The sequence below is a fragment of the Theropithecus gelada genome, chromosome 15 (genome assembly GCF_003255815.1).
Source record: "Theropithecus gelada isolate Dixy chromosome 15, Tgel_1.0, whole genome shotgun sequence".
Taxonomy (NCBI): Eukaryota; Metazoa; Chordata; class Mammalia; order Primates; family Cercopithecidae; genus Theropithecus; species Theropithecus gelada.
Window position 1 is genome coordinate 45,589,744 of NC_037683.1, and position 24,142 is coordinate 45,613,885.

General features: G+C 43.9%; 1 protein-coding gene across 10 annotated transcripts in view; it reads right to left on the minus strand.

The window, feature by feature from the left end:
- MELK (maternal embryonic leucine zipper kinase) overlaps positions 1-24,142 on the minus strand; it is a 110,011-nt gene that overhangs the window by 82,236 nt on the left and 3,633 nt on the right. For 3 of the 10 annotated variants that reach the window (XM_025360510.1, XM_025360506.1, XM_025360507.1), the window contains exons 2-6: positions 16,783-16,878; positions 15,072-15,157; positions 9,210-9,326; positions 3,208-3,351; positions 923-991 (exon numbers count right to left, since the gene is read on the minus strand). In XM_025360510.1, coding sequence (XP_025216295.1) covers positions 923-991; positions 3,208-3,351; positions 9,210-9,326; positions 15,072-15,157; positions 16,783-16,840 — 474 coding nt within the window. In that variant the 5' untranslated portion in view covers positions 16,841-16,878. The remainder of the gene's footprint in view (positions 1-922; positions 992-3,207; positions 3,352-9,209; positions 9,327-15,071; positions 15,158-16,782; positions 16,879-24,142) is intronic. The other 7 variants (XM_025360508.1, XM_025360511.1, XM_025360516.1 and 4 more) reach the window with 7 other exon arrangements.

Sequence of the window (24,142 nt, forward strand, 5' to 3'; positions counted from 1 at the left end):
TTATATGTCTGTCAATCAAAAAAAAACCTGCCTTTTAGCATTTGGTTCCCAGAAAAAAGGTTCCACTGATAGTTTCTGAAGAGCCAAGGGAATCAGAGAAGAATCAGAAAGAGTCATTCTGCCAAAGGGGTAAAATCTGCTTCCCTTTGCACCTAGCTAATTCTGATCGGGACAGGAAACAGTAATGGGACTACAAAAGCCTGAGACAAGTCTGCAATTTCAACATTCTTAATGAGTGTAGACAGCTCATTTTTGAGATTGTGAGTACCATGACTAGAGAACTCCAGAGGAAGCCTTCAACAGGCAACCACACAGGAGATCTGCTGCAGACAGGACAGCGAGAAAGTTCAAAGTCACCTCAAAGAGAAGTTATGCTGGAGAACACCAAAACGTAACCATGGAATGCAAATTAAGGAAATATATAACAGTTATAAATTTAGAAGTGCACATGGGATTTTTCCTTCTTTTAAAAGGAAAGGGGATTGTTTCTCAAAACGTAACTAATTGTTAGCTATAGAACCATTTGGATAATAGATTTGCACTAAATTCTCAACTTTTATCTAAACAAACAAAGGCATCATCTAGTGGCAATATACTCAAACTGCAAGCACATTGTCAAGTCAGCATTCTTGCTATAATAGCCTCAAGTCACCTCTGCACTGCAAATTCTCACAGCATACTCATGGAGTCTTCTTCAGCAGGACCAATCCTAGAACTAGGGCAGTGACTCTCAATCTTGATTGCATGTTATGATCATCTAGAGAACTTACAAAAACTACCGATACCAGGGATGAAATTTAACATTCTTCTCAATGGATGCAACCAAGCTCAATAAAGACTAAGTGGAAGTCAGGACGAAATCACACACTAAGAAACAAATGCATTTACAAAGAACATAGATGCATCTTATTTCTGCACTTACCTTGGGTTTTGCACAGAGACCAAAATCAATCAGCTTTAATTTATGATATTCATCAAACAGCAAATTTTCCTGAGAAAACAAAGATATTTTGATAACTGTATACTGACTTCCTTATATCAAATCCCACCTCTAGCCATTTCTAAAAATGATTTAAGGCCGAGTGTGGCAGCTCATGCCTGTAATCCCCCAGCACTCTGAAGGCAGAGAGGAGAGGATTATTTGAGCCCAGGTTTTCAAGATCAGCCTGGGCAACACGGCAAGACCTGGTCTCATTTTTTAAAAATAAACTAATTAAAATGAGTAAAAATGATCTAAGGTTGTCTCTGTTAAAAAATCTGGATACTACAAACTGAAAATGACTAGAAACTAATGAAATGACAAGAAGTATATAAGGGAAAAGAAGGGCCAGGCACGGTGGCTCACGCCTATAATCCCAGCACTTTGGGAAGCTGAGGCGGGCACATCACCTGAGGTCAGGAGTTCGGACCAGCCTGACCAACATGGAGAAACCCCATCTCTACTAAAAGTACAAAATTAGCCAGGCATGGTGGTGCATGCCTGTAATCCCAGCTACTTGGGAGGCTGAGGCAGGAGAATAGTGTGAACCTGGGAGGCAGAGCTTGCAGTGAGCGGAGATCCCACCACTGCACTCCGGCCTGGGTGACAGAGTGAGACTCCGTCTTTTAAAAAAAAAAAAAAAAAAAAAAGGAGGGAAAAGAGGAGGAATATTGATCACTCTATCACTTCCCCACAAGACTCACTAGTATAAACCATTTTCTCCTATTTTCTCCTTGGTGTTCTGAGGGTCAACTACAAGCAAACACAATTTGTGCCAAAAGCAAATTTAAACCAAAAGAGTGAGTTCAAATCAACGAGTTCAGTATAAACAGGCGGAAAAAGAGTTTCCAGCCAGGTGCCCTGGCTCATGCCTGTAATTCCAGCACTTTGGGAGGCTGAGGCAGGCACATCACTTGAATCACTTGAAGTCAGGAGTTTGAGACCAGCCTGGCCAACATGGCAAAACCCCGGACCTACTAAAAATACAAAAATTAGCCAAGAGTGGTGGCAGGCACCTGTAATTCCAGCTACTCAGGAGGCTAAGGCAGGAGGATCACTTGAACCTGGGAGGCAGAGGTTGCAGTGAGCCAAGATTGCGCCACTGCACTCCAGCCTGGGTAACAGAGCAAGACTCAGTCTCAAAAAATTAAAAATAAAAATAAATAAATAAACGCATACATACATAAAATAAAGATACAAAAAATTAGCTGGGCATGGTGGCATACGCCTGTAGTCCCAGTTACTTGGAAGGCTAAGGTGGGAGAATCACTTGAGCCCAGGAGGTTGAGGCTACAGTGACCCTTGATCATGCCACTGCACTCCAGCCTGGGTGACAGAGTGAGATCTTGTTAAAAAATAAAAATAAAAAAAAGACATTTATAAAGTCACACACAATTGACAGATACACAGAATGCTCATAAATGCATCCAAAAAGCCTACCAAGGCCAGGAGTAGTGGTTCACACCTGTAATCTCAGCACTTTGGGAGGCCAGGGCAAAAGGATAGCTTGAGCTCAGGAGTTCGAAACCAGCCTGGGCAACATGGTGAAACCCTGTCTCTACAAATAACTAAAAAATTAGTCAGGCATGGTTGTGTGCACCTGTACTCCCAGCTACTTAAGAGGCTGAGGTGTGTGGATCACTTGAGCCCTGGAGGTCAATGCTGCAGTGAACCAAAATTGCACCACTGCACTCTTGTCTGAACAACAGAAAAAATAAAAATAAAAGTAACACCTCCCAGAAGTCAAAAGTAAGAGGAAGAAAGGCTGGATATAGTGGTTCACGCCTGCAATCCCAGCACTTTGGAAGGCCAATGCAGGTGGATCACCTGAGGTCAGGAGTTCAAGACCAGCCTGGCCAACATGGTGAAACCCCATCTCTACTAAAAATACAAAAATTAGTTGGGCATGGTGGCCTATGCCTGTAATCTCAACTACTTGGAAGGCTGAGGCAGGAGAACTGCTTGAATCCAGGAGGTGGAGGTCGCAGTGAGCTGAGATCACACCACTGCACTCTAGCCTGGGCGACACAGTGAGACACCACCTCTTAAAAAAAAAAAAAAAAAAAAAAAAGAGGAAAAAAGAAATGTGATGTTATGACTGGAGCAACAACAACAAAAAATAGCAAACCTAAGATAGATTCCTAAACAGATCATTTGGAAACCTAAAAATAACAGGTAAATGATGCTGAACTCTCAGGTGAGCATCTAACTATGATGCAGTCACTTACTGGCTTGAGGTCCCTGTGAGCATAGCCCTGGCTGTGCACGTAAGCGACAGCAGATACTATCTGACGGAAGACAACCCGGGTCTCCTCTTCTGACAGGCGATCCTGGGAAATTATGTAGTCAAACAGCTCTCCTCCAGGGCAGTACTTCAACAGCAATGGAATCACAGATATTGTTACAATGTACAAAAATCACTTCACAGAAATTTAAAATCAAAAAGTACACTTAACTCAGATATTATTAATTTGACTTTACAGGGAATAGAACCGAGTAAGGCATATTCAAAAGTACACTCTCAGGATCAAACAAGTCAATAATGACTCCAGGAATGAGAACAATAACTCTTTCCTCGAACAGTTTTATCACCAGTAAGTAGAAGTAAAACCAACTACCACTGTGATTTTAAAAAGCTCACTCAGGGTTTTATATTTTTATAGCAAAGTATTAAAACCCATTCTCATCTTAATGCACTCTCATTTAGTATAATTACCTGAAATTTTAAAACCCAGCAGTAATTATTGTTTCTCTATCCCAAAGACCAGTGGTTTTCAATCTGTACCAGAAGGAGCCCAGGTCTACAGAGGTATCTCAGACGCTGCAGAACAGGTACCAGAGCACAAAGCTCAAGGCTTTCCATCCCTTTCCCAGGGCAGTTCCACTTTTCTGTGAGCTGGGTTTCCATTTTAGCAATATCAATTAAAATTACAAATGCATATAGACTTGACCTCACAGTTCACATTTAGTTATTGCTCTTATAGATGTACTCACTCATATCAAAAAACAGTACTTTGGTCAGGCGCGGTGGCTCACACCTGCAATCCCAGCACTTTGGGAAGCCGAGATGGGTGGATCACTTGAGGTCAGGAGTTTGAGATCAGCCTGGCCAACATGGTGAAAACCCGTCTCTACTAAAAATACAAAAAATTAGCCAAGCGTGGTGGCGGGTGCCTGTAATCCCAGCTACTCAGGAGACTGAGGCAGGAGAATCGCTTGAACCCGGGAGGCAGAGGTTGCAGTGAGCCAAGATTGTACCATTGCACTCCAGCCTGGGTGACACAGCAAGACTTCGTCTCAAAAAACAAACACCATCACTAACAAAAAATGTACCTTAAAGATCATTTACTACAGCAGCAGTGTTTGTAAAAGCAAAAGACTAGAAACAACTGTCTTAGTCCATTTGGGCTGCTATAACAAAATACCTTACACCGAGTAATTTATAAACAAGATAAATGTATCGCTCACAGTTCTGGAGCCTGGGAAGTCTAACATCAAGGTGCCAGTAGATCCAGTGTCTAGTGAGGTTCTGTTGCTCACAGTTGGCATATGCTATGTATCCTCATGTGGTAGAAGGGAGCAAACGAGCTCCCTAAAGCCTCTTGTATAAGGGCACTAATCCCATTCATAAGAGCTCTGCCCTCATGACCTAATCACCTCCTTAAAGGGCCCCAGCTCTTAACACTGGGGATTAAGTTTCAACATACAAATTTGTGGGGAGCATTCAGACCTAAATGCTGATACTAGATAAACTATGACACGGAATGGAATTCTAGGCAGTAATTTAAAAAAAAAAAAAAGGAAGCTCTTTACAAACTGCTATGAAACAATGTCCAGTACTAAGTTAATAAAAGACTACAGATTGATATAGTGGCTTGCAAAAGCATTATGCTGAGCAAAAGAAGCCTAACAATAAGCAAAAGAATACTGTATGAGTCATTTACATCACATTCTAGAACAGATTAAACTAATCTGCGGTGATAGAAATCAGATGAGTAGGCCGGGCGCGGTGGCTCAAGCCTGTAATCCCAGCACTTTGGGAGGCCGACACGGGTGGATCACGAGGTCAGGAGATCGAGACCATCCTGGCTAACACGGTGAAACCCCGTCTCTACTAAAAAATACAAAAAACTGCCGGGCGCGGTGGCTCAAGCCTGTAATCCCAGCACTTTGGGAGGCCGAGGCGGGTGGATCACAAGGTCAGGAGATCGAGACTATCCTGGCTAACATGGTGAAACCCCGTCTCTACTAAAATACAAAAAACTAGTCGGGCGCGGTAGCGGGCGCCTGTAGTCCCAGCTACTTGGGAGGCTGAGGCGGGAGAATGGCGTGAACCCGGGGGGCGGAGCTTGCAGTGAGCCGAGATCGCGCCACTGCACTCCAGCCTGGGAGACACAGTGAGACTCCGTCTCAAAAAAAAAAAAAAAAAAAATACAAAAAACTAGCCGGGCGAGGTGGCGGGCGCCTGTAGTGCCTGTAGTTCCAGCTACTCGGGAGGCTGAGGCAGGAGAATGGCGTGAACCTGGGAGGCGGAGCTTGCAGTGAGCTGAGATCCGGCCACTGCACTCCAGCCTGGGCGACAGAGCGAGACTCCGTCTCAAAAAAAAAAAAAAAAAAGAAATCAGATGAGTAGTTGCTGGTAAGGGCAGGGTGGCTATGGTTACAGGGAAAACTTCAAAAGGGCAGGAGAAAACTTTCTGAGGTGATAAGAGATGTTTTACACTTTGGGGTGGGAGGTACATGGGTATATACATTTGTCAAATTGCATACCTAATGTGCACATTTTATTATATCTAAATTACAACTCAATAGGAAATTTTTTTAATGTTATCCAATAAGTTTTACAAAAAGAAAACAGCCTACTTCATATTTCCAAATAAAGAAATACAAAATAAAGAGAAATAAAAATGTCTGAAATATCTGAATGTGCTCAAATGGTCTCTAAGATCAATTGTTACATGGGAAAAAAACAAGGTGCAAAGTAATAATTTGTGACCATTTGTGTGACAGAAACCAATAAGCAACACACACACATACACACACACACATATAAAATACACATACGTATAAAATATCTGTAGGTATCTACAAGAGACACAAGAAAAATACATGAATGGCTCAGAGAAAAGAAAATGTGAAGGTCAGGAGCGGTGGCTCACTCCTGTAATCCCAAGCACTCTGGGAGGCTGAAGTGGGCAAATTGCCTGAGGTCAGAAGTTTGAGACCAGCCTGGCCAACATGGTGAAACTCCGTCTCTACCAAAAAATACAAAAATTAACCGGAGGTGGTGGCACATGCCTAGAATCCCAGTTACTCAGGAGGCTGGGGCAGGAAAATCACTTGAACCTGGGAGGTGGAGGTTGTAGTTAGCCAAGGTCACGCCATTGCACTCCAGCCTTCAAGACAGTGTGAGACTCCGTCTCCAAAAAAAAAAAAAGAGAGAAAAAAGAAAAAGAAATGTGATGACTGGGGTGGAGCATGGTTGCTCACGCCTGTAATCCCAACATTTTGGGAGGCCAAGGAGGGAAGATCGCTTAAGGCCAGGAGTCCAAGACTAGCTGGGGCAACAGGCCAAGACCCGCATTTCTATGAATAATATAATAAAATTTAAAAATTAAAGAATATTGGATGACTGGGATGTAGGGGAAATAGAGGATTTTGTTTTTAATATATACTCCCTTGTACCTTTTTTTTTTTGAGACAGGGTCTCACTCTATTACCAAGGCTGGAGTGCAGTGGTGCAGTCATAGCTCACTGTAGCCTATATCTCCCAGACTCCTCACCTGAGCCTCCCAAGTAGCTGGAACTACAGGTGTGCACCACTATATCCAGCCTTTTTTTTTTTTTTTTTTTAAGTAGAAACAAGGTCTCACTATGTTGCTCAAGCTGGTCCCAAACTCCTTAGCTCAAGTGATCTTCCCACCTTGGCCTCCCAAAGTGCTGGGATTACAGGCACAAGACACTGCACCTAGCTACTCTCTTGTACCTTTAAATTTTCTCCTACATTCATGGATGCTTGGGAGATTTTGTTTAACAATTTTTTTTCTTTTTTCAGACAGAGTCTCGCTCTGCCACCCAGGCTGGAGTGCAGTGGCACAATCTCAGCTCACTGCAAGCTCTGCCTCCCAGGCTCAAGCAATCCTCCTACCTCAGCCTCCCAGGTAGCTCGGACTATAGGCATGCACCACCACAACTGGCTAAGTTTTTGTATTTTTTGTAGAAATGAAGTTTTCCCATGTTGCCCAGGATAGTCTCGAACTCCTGGCCTCAAGTGATCCACCAGCCTTGGCCTCCCAAAGAGCTGGAGTTACAGGCATGAGCCCCTATGCCTGGCCCTAAGAATTTTATTTGAACAAAGGGATCAGCTAAAAATATAAAGAGGTTTTAAAATTACCATTGTGGACCATGTAGATAGATCTACAGTGTAGTAACGGCAGAAAATAGTTCTAGATCCAAAACATTCAACGTTGTAATTATTTTGTTTTTATTTTTTAGAGACAGGGTTTTGCTCTGTCACCCAGGCTGGAGTACAGTGCCATTATCATGGCTCACTGCAGCCTCAAACTCCTGGACTCAAGCAATTCTCCCGCCTCAGCCTCCTGAGGAGCTGGAATGACAGATGCGCACCACACGCCATCATACCCGGCTTTTTTTTTTTTTTTTTGTACGTAGAGACAGGGTCTTGCTATGTTACTGAGGCTGGTTTTAAACCACTGGTTTCAAATGATCCTCCCACTTCAGCCTCCCAAAGTGCTGGGATTATAGGCATGAGAGGACCTGGCCAAAATTACGATTTTTAAAATATGCTTTTAAAACAGTACTAACCTGTGAAAATCATGTGCAAATTACATATTATTTGGCGGAGACTAACAAAAACTAAACAAGTTGAATAATACAAGTTCTAAAGATATCTTTCAAGACAAAAAGGGCAAGTTAAAACTTGAAATTGCTTGGTTTACATAACAGACACTGGAAGCTACCCAGTGCTGTGTGTTGAACTGTCACTGGATCAGCATAAGCCTAATCCTTGGGTCCTTTTAAGAAGAGAGGGCCGGGCGTGGTGGCTCAAGCCTGTAATCCCAGCACTTTGGGAGGCCGAGACGGGCGGATCACGAGGTCAGGAGATCGAGACCATCCTGGCTAACACAGTGAAACCCCGTCTCTACTAAAAAATACAAAAAACTAGCCGGGCGAGGTGGTGGGCGCCTGTAGTCCCAGCTACTCAGGAGGCTGAGGCAGGAGAATGGCGTAAACCCGGGAGGCGGAGCTTGCAGTGAGCTGAGATCCGGCCACTGCACTCCAGCCTGGGCGACAGAGTAAGACTCCGTCTCAAAAAAAAAAAAAAAAAAAAAGAAGAGAGACATTTGGAAAGAGACAGAGCTACACAGAGAAGAAAACACCATTTGAAGATGGAGGCCAAGATGGGAGTGGTGCATCTATAAACCAAGGAGTGCCAAGGACTGCCAGGAACTACCAAAAACTAACAAAGAGGCAGTAAACAGATTCCCCCTCAGAACCTCCAGAAGGAACCAGCCTTGCCCACATTTAATTTCAGACTTCAAACCTCCAGAACTGTGAGACAATGAGTTTCTGTTGCTTTAAGCCACCAAGTCTGTAGTACTTTGTTCCAACAGTCCTAGGAAATTAATATACCATATAAAACTAGAATGAGGCCGGGCGCGGTGGCTCACGCCTGTAATCCCAGCACTCTGGGAGGCCGAGGTGGGCAAGGTCAGGAGATCAAGACCATCCTGGCTAACATGGTGAAACCCTGTCTCTACTAAAAATGTAAAAAATTAGCCGAGCATGGTGGCGGGTGCCTGTAGTCTCAGCTACTTGGGAGGCTGAGGCAGGAGAAGGGCATGAACTCGGGAGGTAGAGCTTGCAGTGAGCCGAGATTGCACCACTGCACTCCAGCCTGGGCAACAGAGTGAGACTCCGTCTCAAAAAAAAAAAAAACAACTAGAATGAGTCCTTCCCTCTAGGAGAAAATTCTAACATATTCTATCTAATAAACCATACTACCCCATTAGGGGTGTATTAGAAAGATGACATTTACACTGAATCTCCAATTTATTATATACATCTACTTGATCTAAATTGTTACAAATGGAACAAAACAGGTAAGTCGCTTAACATCTATTCTAATCTTTGAGGTGAAATGTACTTTTCTCTTTTACTACTGATAAAGTGACCAAATGTTTTTAGGTATCTGGAACATACTACTAACCTCAAGAACCATGAATATTTTGTTGGCTGTCTCTAGCACATGGTAGAGTTGACATATATGCTGATGTCTCAGATTCTTCAAGGCCTCAATCTCCGTTTTGATTCGGGGCAAATCACTCTGTGACAAAACATCATATGGAATGAGCAATAAACTTACTCCGGTGGTATTCCAAGCTCCAATACTACCAGCTTTAATACTAAGTAGCAAAAGCTATCAAAAAGCCCCCCAAAAATTGTTCAACACTACAGAAAAATATAGCAAAATTTATTTGCATGTACATAAAATGGGCATTGGAGATTTTATGAAAGACAGGTTCAATGTGAGTCAACAGTACAACATCCAGGAAACAATCTCAGACTCCTTAGGTTAGCATTCCAAACAAGGAAAATGACAGAAACACTACTCAGTTATCATGCCTAAGCTACCACTTTCAGCCTCAGCAACATCGTTTAAGGGCGCGGTGGCTCAAGCCTGTAATCCCAGCACTTTGGGAGGCCGAGATGGGCGGATCACGAGGTCAGGAGATCGAGACCATGCTGGCTAATACGGTGAAACCCCGTCTCTACTAAAAAATACAAAAAATTACCCGGGCGAGGTGGTGGGCGCCTGTGGTCCCAGCTACTCGGGAGGCTGAGGCGGGAGAATGGCGTGAACCCAGGAGGCGGAGCTTGCAGTGAGCTGAGATCCGGCCACTGCACTCCAGCCTGGGCGACAGAGCGAGACTCCGTCTCAAAAAAAAAAGAAGTATGCTAAGCAAAAAACCAGTGAACTTAGGTAAAAGATATATGGGTATTCACTGTCTCAGTCTCCTATCTTTTCTGAGGTCTTGAAACTTTCAAAATAAAAACTTGGGTGGGGAGACGAAGATAAGCCAAGCTGAAAAAACTTTAAAGGACAGAAGCTTAGAGATATCACCAAGTAAAAAGTAAAACTTCATTATAAAAAGGGACTTAGGCCTGGCACGGTGGCTCACGCCTATAATCCCAGCACTCTGGGAGGCTGAGGTGGGCAGACCACCTGAGGTTGGGAGTTTGAGACCAGCCTGACCAATCTCATCTCTACTAAAAATATAAAATTAGCCAGGCGTGGTGCCGCATGGCTGTAATCCCAGCTACTCAGGAGGCTGAGGCAGGAGAATTGCTTGAACCTGGGAGGCAGAGGCTGCAGTGAGCCGAGATCGTGCCATTGCACTCCAGGCTGGGCAACAAGAGCGAAACTCCGTTTCAAAAAAAAAAAAAAACAAAAAGGGACTCTGGGCCAGGCGCAGTGGCTCACGCCTATAATCTCAGCACTTTGGGAGGCCAAGATGGGTGGATCACCTGAGGTCGGGAGTTCAGGACCAGCCTGACCAACATGGAGAAACTCTGTCTCTACTAAAAATACAAAATTAAAAATACAAAATTAAGCCGGGCGCGGTGGCTCTCGCCTATAATCCCAGCACTTTGGGAGGCCACGGCGGGCAGATCACGAGGTCAGGAGATCGAGATCAGCCTAACACAGTGAAACCCCGTCTCTACTAAAAACACAAAAAATTAGCCGGGCCTGGTGGTGGGCGCCTGTAGTCCCAGCTACTCCAAAGGCTGAGGCAGGAGAATGGCATGAACTCGGGAGGCGGAGCTTGCAGTGAGCTGAGATCGCGCCACTGCACTCCAGCACGGGCGACAGAGCGAGACTCCATCTCAAAAAAAAAAAAAAAAAAACAAAATTAGCCGGGCATGGAGGCGCATGTCTGTAATCTCAGTTACTAGGGAGAATGATGCAGCAGAATTGCTTGAACCCGGGAGGCAGAGGTTGCAGTGAGCCAAGATCATACCCCTGCACTCCAGCCTGGGTGACAGAGCAAGACTCTGTCTTGAAAAACAAATAAAATAAAATAAAAAGGGACTCCATCTAATGGCCAGTGGCTCAGGATCCAGTTGTCCAGGACTATGCAACTAGATGTCACGTCTTGACAAAGAATCAACTGCAACTTTGACTATCTTGGTATGATAATCTTTTTTCTTCGTGGGGAGGAAGCCTGATGACTAAAACCAGGGAAGTAATCGGCTGGGCGCGGTGGCTCATGCCTGTAATCCCAGCACTTTGGGAGGCTGAGGCGGGCAGATCAAGAGGTCAGGAGATCGAGACCATCCTGGCTAACACGGTGAAACCCCGTCTCTACTAAAAATGCAAAAAAGTTAGCCAAGCGTGGTGGACGGCGCCTGTAGTCCCAGCTACTCCAGAGGCTAAGGCAGGAGAATGGCGGGAACCCAGGAGGTGGAGCTTGCAGTGAGCCGAGACCCACCTCACTACACTTCAGCCTGGGCGACAGAGCCAGACTCCGCCTCAAAAAAAAATAAATAAGGCCAGGCCTGGTGGCTCACGCCTGTAATATCAGCACTTTGGGAGGCCGTGGCGGGCGGATCACGAGGTCAGACGATCGAGACCACGGTGAAACCCCTAAAATCAAAAAAAAATTAGCCGGGCATGGTGGCAGGCGCTTGTAGTCCCAGATACTCGGCAGGCTGAGGCAGGAGAATGGCCGAACCTGGGAGGCAGAGCTTGCAGTGAGCCGAGATTGCGCCACTGCACTCCAGCCTGGAGGACAGAGCCAGTCTCCATCTCAAAATAAATAAATATAAAAATAAATAAAACCATGGAAATAATCAAAATACATTAAAATCCTAGGAAATAACTAAAATAAGCATAATAACAACAGAAAATATAAAAACAAGTTTAGAAATCATGTCATACTGACGCTTTAGAATAAGTTTTGAGCATCAACGTGATAACACATTTTGTGTTATTTAACATTTTGTTTGCTATTTAAGTATTTGAAGTGTTAAAGTAAGTCATATTAAAGTTATAACTGAAATTTAAACTGCTTAAGGGTTAAGCAGTTTAAACTGCTTAATCTAATTGATACTCATGTTTAAATGCTCAAGAAAAATGGTTTTAATGCTTTTTTCTTAGATTAATAAATAGAAAATAAAAAATTGAATAAAACAAAAAAACTGAAGGAAAGCCTGAATTGTCCACTGACAGAATTTCTTATACTGGTCACTGTATGATTTTAGCATATATTTAGGAAGAAATTCAAAGAATTTAATGACATTGCTATAACAAAACTACTTACATTCTCTTTGACTTTTTTTTCTTCTGGAGACAGGGTCTTGTTCTGTTGCCCAGTCTGGAGTACAGTGACGCCATCTCGGCTCACTGCACCGCAACGTGCCAGACTCAAGTGATCTTCCCGCCTCAGCGCCCCCAAGTAGCTGGGAACAGGTGTGTACCACCACGTCCAGCTAAACTTTTTGTATTTTTTGTAGAGAAGGGCATTCACCATGTTGCCCAGGCTGGTCTCAAACTCCTGACCTCAGGCAATCCACCCACCTTGGCCTCCCAAAGTTCTGGGATTACAGGTGTGAGCCACCATGCCTGGCTCTCTTTGACTTATTTATGTGTTAATCAGAACTTATATTCTTAACAATTAAAAAAGTAGGTAACAATTGATATTAAGCCCTATCTCATTCCGACAATAAAAACATCAAAACGAAATTTTTTTTAGACAGGATCTTGCTCTGTTGCCCAGGCTAGAGTGCAGTGGTACAATCACAGCTCACTGCAGCCTTAACTTCCTGGGCTCAAGGGATCCTCCCACCACCACCTCCTGAGTAGCTGGGACTACAGGCATGCACAACCACACCTGGCTAACTTTTTTTTATTTTTTGTAGAGACAAGTCTTGCCATATTGCCCAGGCTAGTCTCGAACTCCTGGCCTCAAGCAATCCTCTGGCCTCAGCTTCCCAAAGTGCTGGAATTACAGGGATGAGCCACCACACCCAACCAAAAATTATTTTTTGTGTTTGATAATTAAGAACATTTACAAAATGTTAGGCTGGGAGCAGTGGCTCACACCTGTAATCCCAGCACTTTGGGAGGCCAAGGTGGATCACTTGAGGTCAGGAGTTCGAGACCAGCCTGGCCAACATGATGAAATCCCGTCTCCACTGAAAATACAAAAATTAGCTGGATGTGGTGGCACACACCTGTAGTCCCAGCTACTTGGGTGGCTGAGGCAGGAGAATCACTTGAACCCAGGAGGCAGAGGTTGTAGTGAGCCGAGATTGTGCCACTGCACTCCAGCCTGGTGACAGAGTGAGACTCCATCTCAAAAAAAACAAAAAAAAAACCAAAAAAAAAAAACAAAGACTAGTAGGAGGAATTATAAAAAAAAGATGACTCAAGGTGACTTCAAACACTGGAAGGGGTATAGAAGCCCCAGAAAAACCACCAAAAGAAACAGGCTTTATCTCAATATAAAAATAACTTTTTATACATTGTAGCCAAGACCACAAATTGAATGGGCTGCTTTAGGAGGTAACAAGCTGTTCATCCTGGAAGAATTCACACAGAGGAAAAAGAGGCTGATTAGGAAAAGGATTTAATTAGATAACTTCTAAAGCCATTTTGAATAAAATGCTGGGACAGGCCAAGTGTAGTGGCTCACCCCTACATTCCCTGTACTTTGGGAGGCTGAGATGGGAAGACTGCTTGAGGCCAGGAGTTTGAGACCACCCTGGGCAACAGAGTGAGACCTTGGAGCCTGAGGTGGGAAGATCACTTAAGCCCGGCAGGTACAGGCTGCAGTGAGCTGTGATTGTGCAACTGCACTCCAGTCTGGGGGACAAAGTGAAACTTTTTCAAAAAAAAAAAAAAAAAAAGCTGGGACATAATACTTATCTGTCCACCTATCTATACTACAAAAATGATTTATATATTTATATTTAGTAAAAGTATCATAAGAAAATAAAGATGGGGCCAGGCGCAGTGGCTCATGCCTGTAATCCCAGCACTTTGGGAGACTGAGGCAGGTGGATCACAAGGTCAGGAGATCAAGACCATCCTGGCTAACACGGTGAAACTCCATCTCTACTAAAAAAAAAAAGAAAAAAAAACATACAAAAAAATTAGCTGGGAGTGGTGGTGGGCACCAGTAGTCCCAGCTACTCAGGAGGCTGAGGCAGGAGAATGGCGTGAACCTGGAAGGCAGAGCTTGCAGTGAGCCGAGATTGTGCCACTCAAAAAAAAGAAAGAAGGCCGGGCGTGGTGGCTCAAGCCTGTAATCCCAGCACTTTGGGAGGCCGAGACGGGCGGATCACGAGGTCAGGAGATCGAGACCATCCTGGCTAACACAGGGAAACCCCGTCTCTACTAAAAAATACAAAAAACTAGCCGGGCGAGGTGGTGGGCGCCTGTAGTCCCAGCTACTCAGGAGGCTGAGGCAGGAGAATGGCGTAAACCCGGGAGGCGGAGCTTGCAGTGAGGTGAGATCCGGCCACTGCACTCCAGCCTGGGCGACAGAGTAAGACTCCGTCTCAAAAAAAAAATAAAATAAAATAAAATAAAATAAAATAAAAAATACAAAAAACTAGACGGGTGAGGTGGCGGGCGCCTGTAGTCCCAGCTACTCGGGAGGCTGAGGCAGGAGAATGGCGTGAACCCGGGAGGCAGAGCTTGCAGTGAGCTGAGATCCGGCCACTGCACTCCAGCCTGGGCAACAGAGCGAGACTCCGTCTCAAAAAGAAAAAAGAAAGAAAAGAAAAGAAAGATGGGACATATTAATATCCAGAAACACCTACAGACTACAGACTACAGATGGATGATACAGACTTCAAATATGTGCCACTATCCTGCATTAAAATCTGAAGGACAAAGTAATCCCTTCCCTCAGATTACTTTTTAAAACCACAGATCTATGTTTTTTTAAAAGCTATAAAAATATTATTCTAAGAGCAGTAACTAGAACATTAGAACAATTCAGGTTTTAATTCACAAAACTGATCTATAAGTAGACTATTTTTAAAATAAATTTAAACTTACCCCTAGTGTGTTTTTATCCATGATTTTTATAGCTACCATCTCTCCAGTAAGGATATGGCAGGCAAGTTTGACCTTTGCAAAGCCACCTAAGTAGGAAAATGTATTATGAAAGCATAAGCAAGGACTCAGGCACAAACACCTTTTTATAAATAATAATTTTAAAAGACTCTATCAAGCCAAATTTTCCTAGAAGTTTGTGGCTTTTTTTTCCTGTTGCTTCTTGTTATCCAATGTCTAGCTAAAGGTTTTTGTTTGTTTGTTTGTTTTTACCATGAAAGTGTATCTCTAACTTTGTAATAAAAAAAAAAAAAAAAAACAGAACTCACTTTAGAAATTTGCTTTGGCCGGGCGCGGTGGCTCAAGCCTGTAATCCCAGCACTTTGGGAGGCCGAGGCGGGTGGATCACGAGGTCAGGAGATCGAGACCATCCTGGCTAACATGGTGAAACCCCGTCTCTACTAAAAATACAAAAAACTAGCCGGGCGTGGTGGCGGGCGCCTGTGGTCCCAGCTACTCGGAGGCTGAGGCGGGAGAATGGCGTGAACCCGGGAGGCGGAGCTTGCAGTGAGCCGAGATCGCGCCACTGCACTCCAGCCTGGGCGACACGGCGAGACTCCGTCTCAAAAAAAAAAAAAAAAAAAAAAAAAAGAAATTTGCTTTATGATTAACACTGCAATTAAATTTCCTTTATAGTTAACACTGCTAGAATACAATATAAAGTTTGCTGAGGCCAAAGACAAATTATGTGAAAATTCCACTCAGTTTTAAAACTTTGAAGATAAGCAATTATTTTTCAAAACTGGATCAAAAGCTGGATAAATGTCTCCACTCAGGTAGCTAAAAGAAATCTCCAAATTAAAATTTCCAAAAAGAACTTCCTAGTAGTCTCTCCCATGGTCTTCTTCCTTTCAACAAAGGGCAACTCCATTTTCCCTGGTGCTCAGGCCAAAAACCCTGGAACCATCCTTAGCCCTTCTCTTTCTCTAGTACTCTAACCCATCAATAAATCCCACTGGCTCTGTCTTCAAAATGTATCAATGGTTACCTTGGGGGAAAGTAGGCAGGTACTCCCTGGAAACAGTCTATGTCTTGATCCACGCAGGGAATATATGGGTGTGTGTATACATATATATGTGTAAAACTCCACTGAGATTATTGCACTTTGCATATTTTACTATATGTTATACCTCAATAAAAACACACACACACATAGGTGTGTATATATGGGTGTGTGTAGTGTATAGAATCCCACCCCTTTCACTGCTTTTACTACATGATGCTCATCCACACCACCATCATCTCTAGCATCAACACCTGAATTATTGCAATAGCCTGCTAACATCTCCCTGCCTCTGCTCTTGCCCTCCTTCACCCAACCTCTTATCTACCAAGCAGCCACAGCAGCTCTGTAAAAACAAAGGTCAGATTACCCCTTAACTCAAAACTCTCCAATGACTTTTATTTAGAATAAAAGTCAAGAAATAAAATAAATATTTAGAATAAATTTTTTATTTAGAATAAAATCAAAGTTCTTGCAATAACCTACAGGGCTTCTACTATTCTCCTCTCTGCTTGCTCTACTTTTTCTTACTGAAGTAGGTAGAAGAATTTTAAAACTGTATGGGTTAGACGAAAAACCTCATGCCTACCCAAATAATCTATACTCTCAAATAGTTGATCGATCCACTACCTCCAAAAAAAAAATAATTACCTGTCCCAATAGTTTCATGTAATTCATAATATTTGAGAAGTTCATCATAATCTTTCATAGTCCTCTTGCAAGTTTATTTAGAATTAGAAAAAGAACCTAGAAGACAGAGAGTACATAATCAATAAAGGAAATAATATCGGATCATCTCCTCCATTCTTACAACTGCAAATCTAAATAAGTCTTATGCATATACACGATACTGAAAAAACTGATTATTGGCCATATGAAAAAAAGGATTCCTATCTCACACCATATATAAAAATGAATTCCAGATAAAGACTTAAAAAGTATGAAACATAAACCTTTAAAACTTTTTAAAGAATACTGTCATTATTTCAGGATAGGAGAGGATCACTTAAATAAAGTACCAATAATAATGAAAACAAGTAGCCGGGCGCGGTGGCTCAAGCCTGTAATCCCAGCACTTTGGGAGGCCGAGACGGGCGGATCACGAGGTCAGGAGATGGAGACCATCCTGGCTAACACGGTGAAACCCCGTCTCTACTAAAAAAATACAAAAAACTAGCCGGGTGCGGTGGCGGGCGCCTGTAGTCCCAGCTACTCGGGAGGCTGAGGCAGGAGAATGGCGTGAACCCGGGAGGCGGAGCTTGCAGTGAGCCGAGATCCGGCCATTGCACTCCAGCCTGGGCGGCAGAGCGAGACTCCGTCTCAAAAAAAAAAAAAAAAAAAAAAAAATAATGAAAACAATTAATATATTAAACAACATTAAAATGAAGAACTTCAGCTGGGCACAGTGGCGCATGTGTTGTCAGCCACTAGGGAGGATTGCTTGAGCACAGGAGTTCGAGGCCAGCGTGGGCAACAGAGCAAGACCATGTCTCTAAAAAGAATAATAAAAATAAGTTCTTCTATACATACAAAGACACCATCAAAAAAAGAAAACCATAAATGTGAGAAGATACTTGCAACAAATATAATAGTGGATATACACAGAAAATACATAAACTCTGACAAAACAATAAGAAAAACTCAACAGCAAAATAAGCAGATGATACAAAAAACTTTTCTCGGGGCCGGGCGAGGTGGCTCACGCTTGTAATCCCAGCACTTTGGGAGGCCGAGGTGGGCGGATCACGAGGTCAGGAGATCGAGACCATCCTGGCTAACACAGTGAAACCCCGTCTCTACTAAAAATACAAAAAATTAGCTGGGCGAGGTGGCAGGCGCCTGTAGTCCCAGCTACTCTGGAGGCTGAGGCAGAAGAATAGCATGAACCTGGGAGGCGGAGCTTGCAGTGAGCCGAGATTGCGCCACTGCACTCCAGCCTGGGAGACAGAACGAGACTCCGCCCCAAAAAGAAAAAAAACTTTTCTCGGCCAGGCATGGTGGCTCACGCCTGTAATCCCAGCACTTTGGGAGGCCGAGGCGGGCAGATCACAAGGTCATGAGTTCGAGACCAGCCTGGCCAACATGGTGAAACCCCATCTCTACCAAAGATACAAAAAATTAGCCAGGCGTGGTGGTGTTCACCTGTAATCCCAGCTACTTGGGAGGCTGACACAGGAGAATCGCTTGAACCCAGGAGGTGGAGGTTGCAGTGAGCTGAGATCGTAGCCTGGGCAAAAGGGCGAGACTTTGTCTCAAAAAAAAAAAATTTCTCGGCCGGGCGCGGTGGCTCACGCCTGTAATCCCAGCACTTTGGGAGGCCGAGGCGGGCGGATCACAAGGTCAGGAGATCGAGACCACGGTGAAACCTCGTCTCTACTAAAAATACAAAAAAATTAGCCGGGCGCGGTTGTGGGCGCCTGTAGTCCCAGCTACTCGGGAGGCTGAGGCAGGAGAATTGCGGGAACCCGGGAGGCGGAGCTTGCAGTGAGCTGAGATCCGGCCACTGCACTCCAGCCTGGGCAACAGAGCGAGACTCCGTCTCACAAAAAAAAAAAAAAAAAAAAAAAAAAATTTCTCAAAGAAACACAAATGGCCAATAAAAACATGAAAAAGGGAGTCTCTGAGCCTACTCTGGCTTGGGAGGCTGCCTGAAGAAAAAATAATTTTAAAAAAAAAGAAATGAGGCTGGGCGAGGTGGCTCACACCTCTAATCCCAGCACTTTGGGAAGCTGAGGCGGGTAGATCACCTAAGCTCAGGGTTCGAGACCAGCCTGGCCAACATGGCAAAACCTGTCTCTACTAAAAATACAAAAATTAGCCGGGCATGGTGGCGGGAGCCTGTAAGTAATCCCAGCTACTTGGGAGGCTGAGGCAGGAGAATCGCTTGAACCTGGGAGGCAGAGGTTGCAGTAAGCTGAGATCACGCCATTGCACTCCAGCCTGGGCAACAAGAGTAAAACTCCATCTCAAAAAAAAAAAAAAAGGCCGGGCAAAGTGGCTCACGCCTGTAATCCCAGCACTTCGGGAGGCCGAGGTGGGTGGATCACAAGGTCTGGAAAAGAAGACCATCCTGGCTAACATGGTGAAACCCCATCTCTACTAAAACTACAAAAAATTAGCCGGGCACGGTGGCACACACCTACAGTCTCAGCTACTCGGGAGATTGAGGCAGGAGAATCAATTAATCCCAGGAGGCAGAGGTTGCAGTGAGCCAAGATCATACCACTGCACTCCAGCCTGGGTGACAGAGCAAGACTCTCTCTCAAAAAAAAAAAAAAAAAATGAAAAAATTTATCAGTATTATCAGGAAAACCCAAACTAAGAACCCAGTCATATACAATTTTAATATGAATATGATGTATTTTATTATTATGCTTCACAACTTGTTGGTTATATATACAGTTAAGTATACATCAAATAATACATAAAAATTAGTTGTGAAAAAAATTAGGTAGATCTTACTGATTTTGTCTCCCTGAGTTTTAAAATTAAGTAGTTTATTTTTAAAAAAAACCATAGAAATGAGTAGGGCCCTGTTATGCACACTAATAAACAAAGTCACACTCATACCATCTCTGTCTTACTTGTGGAAAATATCCTCTTGGTTGACTTTTAGAGATCAGCAGTGTGTCTGGAAGAACTGCAAATGCAGTCCTAGAAAACTCTTGAATTTGCTTTTATTCATTCATTTATTCATACAGATATTTACTGAGCACCTATGGTATGCCAAACCTGCCCTTGGCACTAGGGCTGTAATGGAGAAGAAATGTGATTCTGCCCTCATGGAGTGTATATTCTAGTGGAGAAGACAAAAGGCAAATAAGTAGACAACAAATTAATAATTATAATTTATAGGCCAGGTGCGGAGGCTCTCGCCTGTAATCCCAGCACTTTGGGAGGCCGGAGTGGGCGGATCCCAAGGTCAGGAGTTCAAGACCAACCTGGCCAACATATTAAAACCCGGTTTCTACTTAAAAATACAAAAATTAGCCAGGCCTTGTGGTGTGCGCCTGCAATCCCAGCTACTCGGGAGGTTGAGGCAGGAGAATTGCTTGAACCTGGAGGCAGAGTTTGCAGTGAGCCAAGATCACACCACTGCACTCCAGCCTGGGCAACAAAGCAAGACTCCGTCTCAAAAAATAATAATTATTATTATTATTATCTATAATAAATACTGAAATAAAAATAAGCAACAGTGGTTTCTGAGAAGGTAACATTTAAGCCAAGCTCTAATTCGAAGGATGAGAATTGAGAAAATCAGCCCTGCCAGTAATCAGACTGTGATATTCCTATCAAAACTTGAACAATGGTTTCAATAGAATCTGAACATGACCATGTAAACAATGTTTCCATTCAAGGCTGTTAAAATAAAGATCCTTTATTTGGCTGACTTCATTCTCTTCAATGATATCCTCAGCCCCACCTCATTATTCCCTCATTCTGCCCCTTTCAACTCACTCTGAGACTACCCAAAATTCTCAAGAGTATGGTTTCTCTTGCTGCAGCAAGCTAAACACATCTAATGATTTTTACTACGGATGTGGTCTTTGGCCTGTAGGCCTTAACAGTCATAGCCCACAAAGAATTAGAGGGAGAATATTCCAGAAAGAGGGAATTTAGGTGCAAAGATCCTAGAGGAAGTAAAAGTTGACAGGTACTGAACTGAGACTGCTTTTAGAGGTAACAGGTGATGGAAATGCAGATCTGGAGCTGGGACAATTGGTTAGCCATGAGGCGAAGGAAAAAAAAAAAAACACATTGGATCTCTATCTCACACCATAACAAAATCCATAATAGTTGTAAAGACTTAAAAGTAAAAGACAAATCTCTGAAAAGTTGAAAACATAGATAGCCAAGGCTTACCCATACCAAACCTATAGCTAGGAGTGGCAAAAGGAAGAAGCATAAAGATAGCTGGGCATGGTGGCTCATGTCTGTAATCCCAGCACTTTGGGAGGCTGAGACGGGCGGATCACCTGAGGTCAGGAGTTCAAGACCAACCTGACCAACATGGAGAAACCCCGTCTCTACTAAAAATATAAAAAATTAGCCAGGTGCTGTGGCCCATGCCTGTAATCCCAGCTACTAGTGAGGCTGAGGCAGGAGAATCACTCGAACCCGGGAGGCAGAGGTTGCGGTGAGCCAAGATCGCACCATTGCACCCCAGCCTGGGTAACGAGCTAAACTGTGTCTCAAATAAATAAATAAATATAATAAAAATTAAAAATTAAAAACTAGGCCTGGCGCGGTGGCTCACGCCTGTAATCCCAGCACTTTGGGAGGCCGAGGCAGGTGGATCACAAGGTCAGAAGATCGAGACCATCCTGGCTAACATGGTGAAACCTCGTCTCTACTAAAAATACAAAAAGTTAGCCGGGCGTGGTGGCGGGCGCCTGTAGTCCCAGCTGCTTGGGAGGCTAAGGCAGGAGAATGGCGTGAATCCGGGAGGCGGAGCTTGCAGTGAGGTGAGATCGCACCACTGCACTCCAGCCTGGGCAACAGAGCCAGACTCTGTCTCAAAAAAAAAAAAAAAAAAAAAAAAATTGGCCGGGCGCGGTGGCTCAAGCCTGTAATCCCAGCACTTTGGGAGGCCGAGACGGGCGGATCACGAGGTCAGGAGATCGAGACCATCCTGGCTGACACGGTGAAACCCCGTCTCTACTAAAAAATACAAAAAAAAACTTAGCCGGGCGAGGTGGCGGGCGCCTGTAGTCCCAGCTACTCGGGAGGCTGAGGCAGGAGAATGGCGTGAACCCGGGAGGTGGAGCTTGCAGTGAGCTGAGATTCGGCCACTGCACTCCAGCCTGGGCGACAGAGCGAGACTCCGTCTCAAAAAAAAAAAAAAAAAAAAATTAAAAACTAGTCAAGGTCAGTCACATGCCACCACTTCTGGCTAGTTTGTTTGTTTGAGATGGAGTCTCGCTCTGTTGTCCAGGCTGGAGTGCAGTCGTGTGATCCCAGCTCACTGCAACCTCCGCCTCCCGGGTTCAAGCGATTTTCCTGCCTCAGTCTCCCGAGTAGCTGGGACTACAGATGAACACCACCACACCCAGCTAATTTTTGTATTTTTAGTAGCGACGGCGTTTCACCATGTTGGCCAGGCTAGTCTCAAACTCCTGACCTTAAGTGATTCACCCTCCTTGGCCTCCCAAAGTGCCGGGATTACAGGTGTGAGCTACCGTGCTGGCCAAGCATGACTGTTTAAGCCTCAAATTGATGAGTGGCAGGTGCCACATAAACTACCTTCAAATTCTGTGTTCTTTACCCTGTTCTTATCCAGAACTGAGTGACTAGCATGTTACTAAGCCTTAATAATGGCCATGAATTTGGAAGACCTAGAGTGTGAGTTCAACCTCAGAAGTGTGGTAAGCTTATAAAGGAAGACAGAGTAATAAGAGAAGGCCCTTCATACAATGATGAGTAGTCTTCTTAAATTGAGGTGGAGAAAAATCTGAATGAAGTTATCAAAACCCCAAGAGCCACAAAGGACGTTTTAAAAATACCATTTTTCAATGCCTGAAACACTGATTCCATGAATCATTTTACTTGGAGAGAAAAGGAAAATTATTATCAGCAAGTAAAAAGCTGGCAGGGCACAGTGGCTCCCATCTGTAATCCTAACACTTTGGGAGGCCAAGGCAGGTGGATCAGCTGAGGTCAGGAGTTCAAGACCAGCCTCACCAACATGCAGAAACCCAGTCTCTACTAAAAATACAAAAATTAGCCGGGCGTGGTGGCACACACCTGTAAGACCAGCTACTCGGGAGGCTGAGGAAGGAGAATTGCTTGAACCCAGGAGGTGGAGGTTGCAGTGAGTTGTGATCATGCCACTGCACTCTAGCCTGCACAACAGGAGTGAGTCTCCATCTCAAAAAAAAAAAAAAAAAAAAAAAAAAAATTGGTCAATGAATAGAAAACTAGAGCAGAAGTTTTAGAAGAAAAAATATCAAAACTCAAGAAAAAAATTAAATCGGCTTTAAAAAACAGGGTTCAGTCTTCAACATCAAAGCAGAAACAGCACGCAAAAAGATAACATGCAAAAAGACATTCTGATAAAATAAACAATATTAAGCCATTTCCTAGGAAGAGATCACGCTAGACCCAACTTAATAAGTAGGTTGAAAATTTAACCTAACGAAATCTGCATGAACAGGGTAGGCAAACATTAGAAGCAGCAAGGTTAGGTCCCAGTGCTGAGGGAAAACTGTTGATAGCAATGAAACATTCTGCTTCCACTGGAGTAGAAAAAGTTACTCATGGCAAAGAGATACCACAGAGGACAAATTTATTCTCACTGGGCACCTGAAGGCACAGGATTAAATACTTTAAACAGCAACACTAATTCAGAAATATTTTAAAGGGCATTTGTCAGTGGGGCAAATGTGGGGATAAACAGGAACCTCATCCTAAAAACAAACAGGAACCATAGGACTAAAAAATTCCAAAAGGCAATGAAAACAGTAAAAGTACAGAGGTCAACCTAAGTCTCAGAAATCTCTGGAATCCTGACACAGGAGAAGAAAAACAGCAGGAGAATGGAAATGGAGAAACACTGGGCTATAAATCTGAATGCACATGTCTACATTCCATGCAAAGGACTGGACTATTTCAAATTGTCACTCAGAAAGAGAAAGCAATTTGTAAAATGTTGGAATTCACTTCCCAGATTAGGGATTTAAGAGTGTCATAATAGGCCGGGCGCGGTGGCTCAAGCCTGTAATCCCAGCACTTTGGGAGGCCGAGACGGGCGGATCACGAGGTCGGGAGATCGAGACCATCCTGGCTAACACGGTGAAACCCCGTCTCCACTAAAAAAATACAAAAAACTAGCCGGGCGAGGTGGCGGGCGCCTGTAGTCCCAGCTACTCAGGAGGCTGAGGCAGGAGAATGGCGTGAACCCGGGAGGCGGAGCTTGCAGTGAGCTGAGATCCGGCCACTGCACTCCAGCCTGGGCGACAGAGCGAGACTCCGTCTCAAAAAAAAAAAGAAAAAAAAAAAAAAAAAAAGAGGG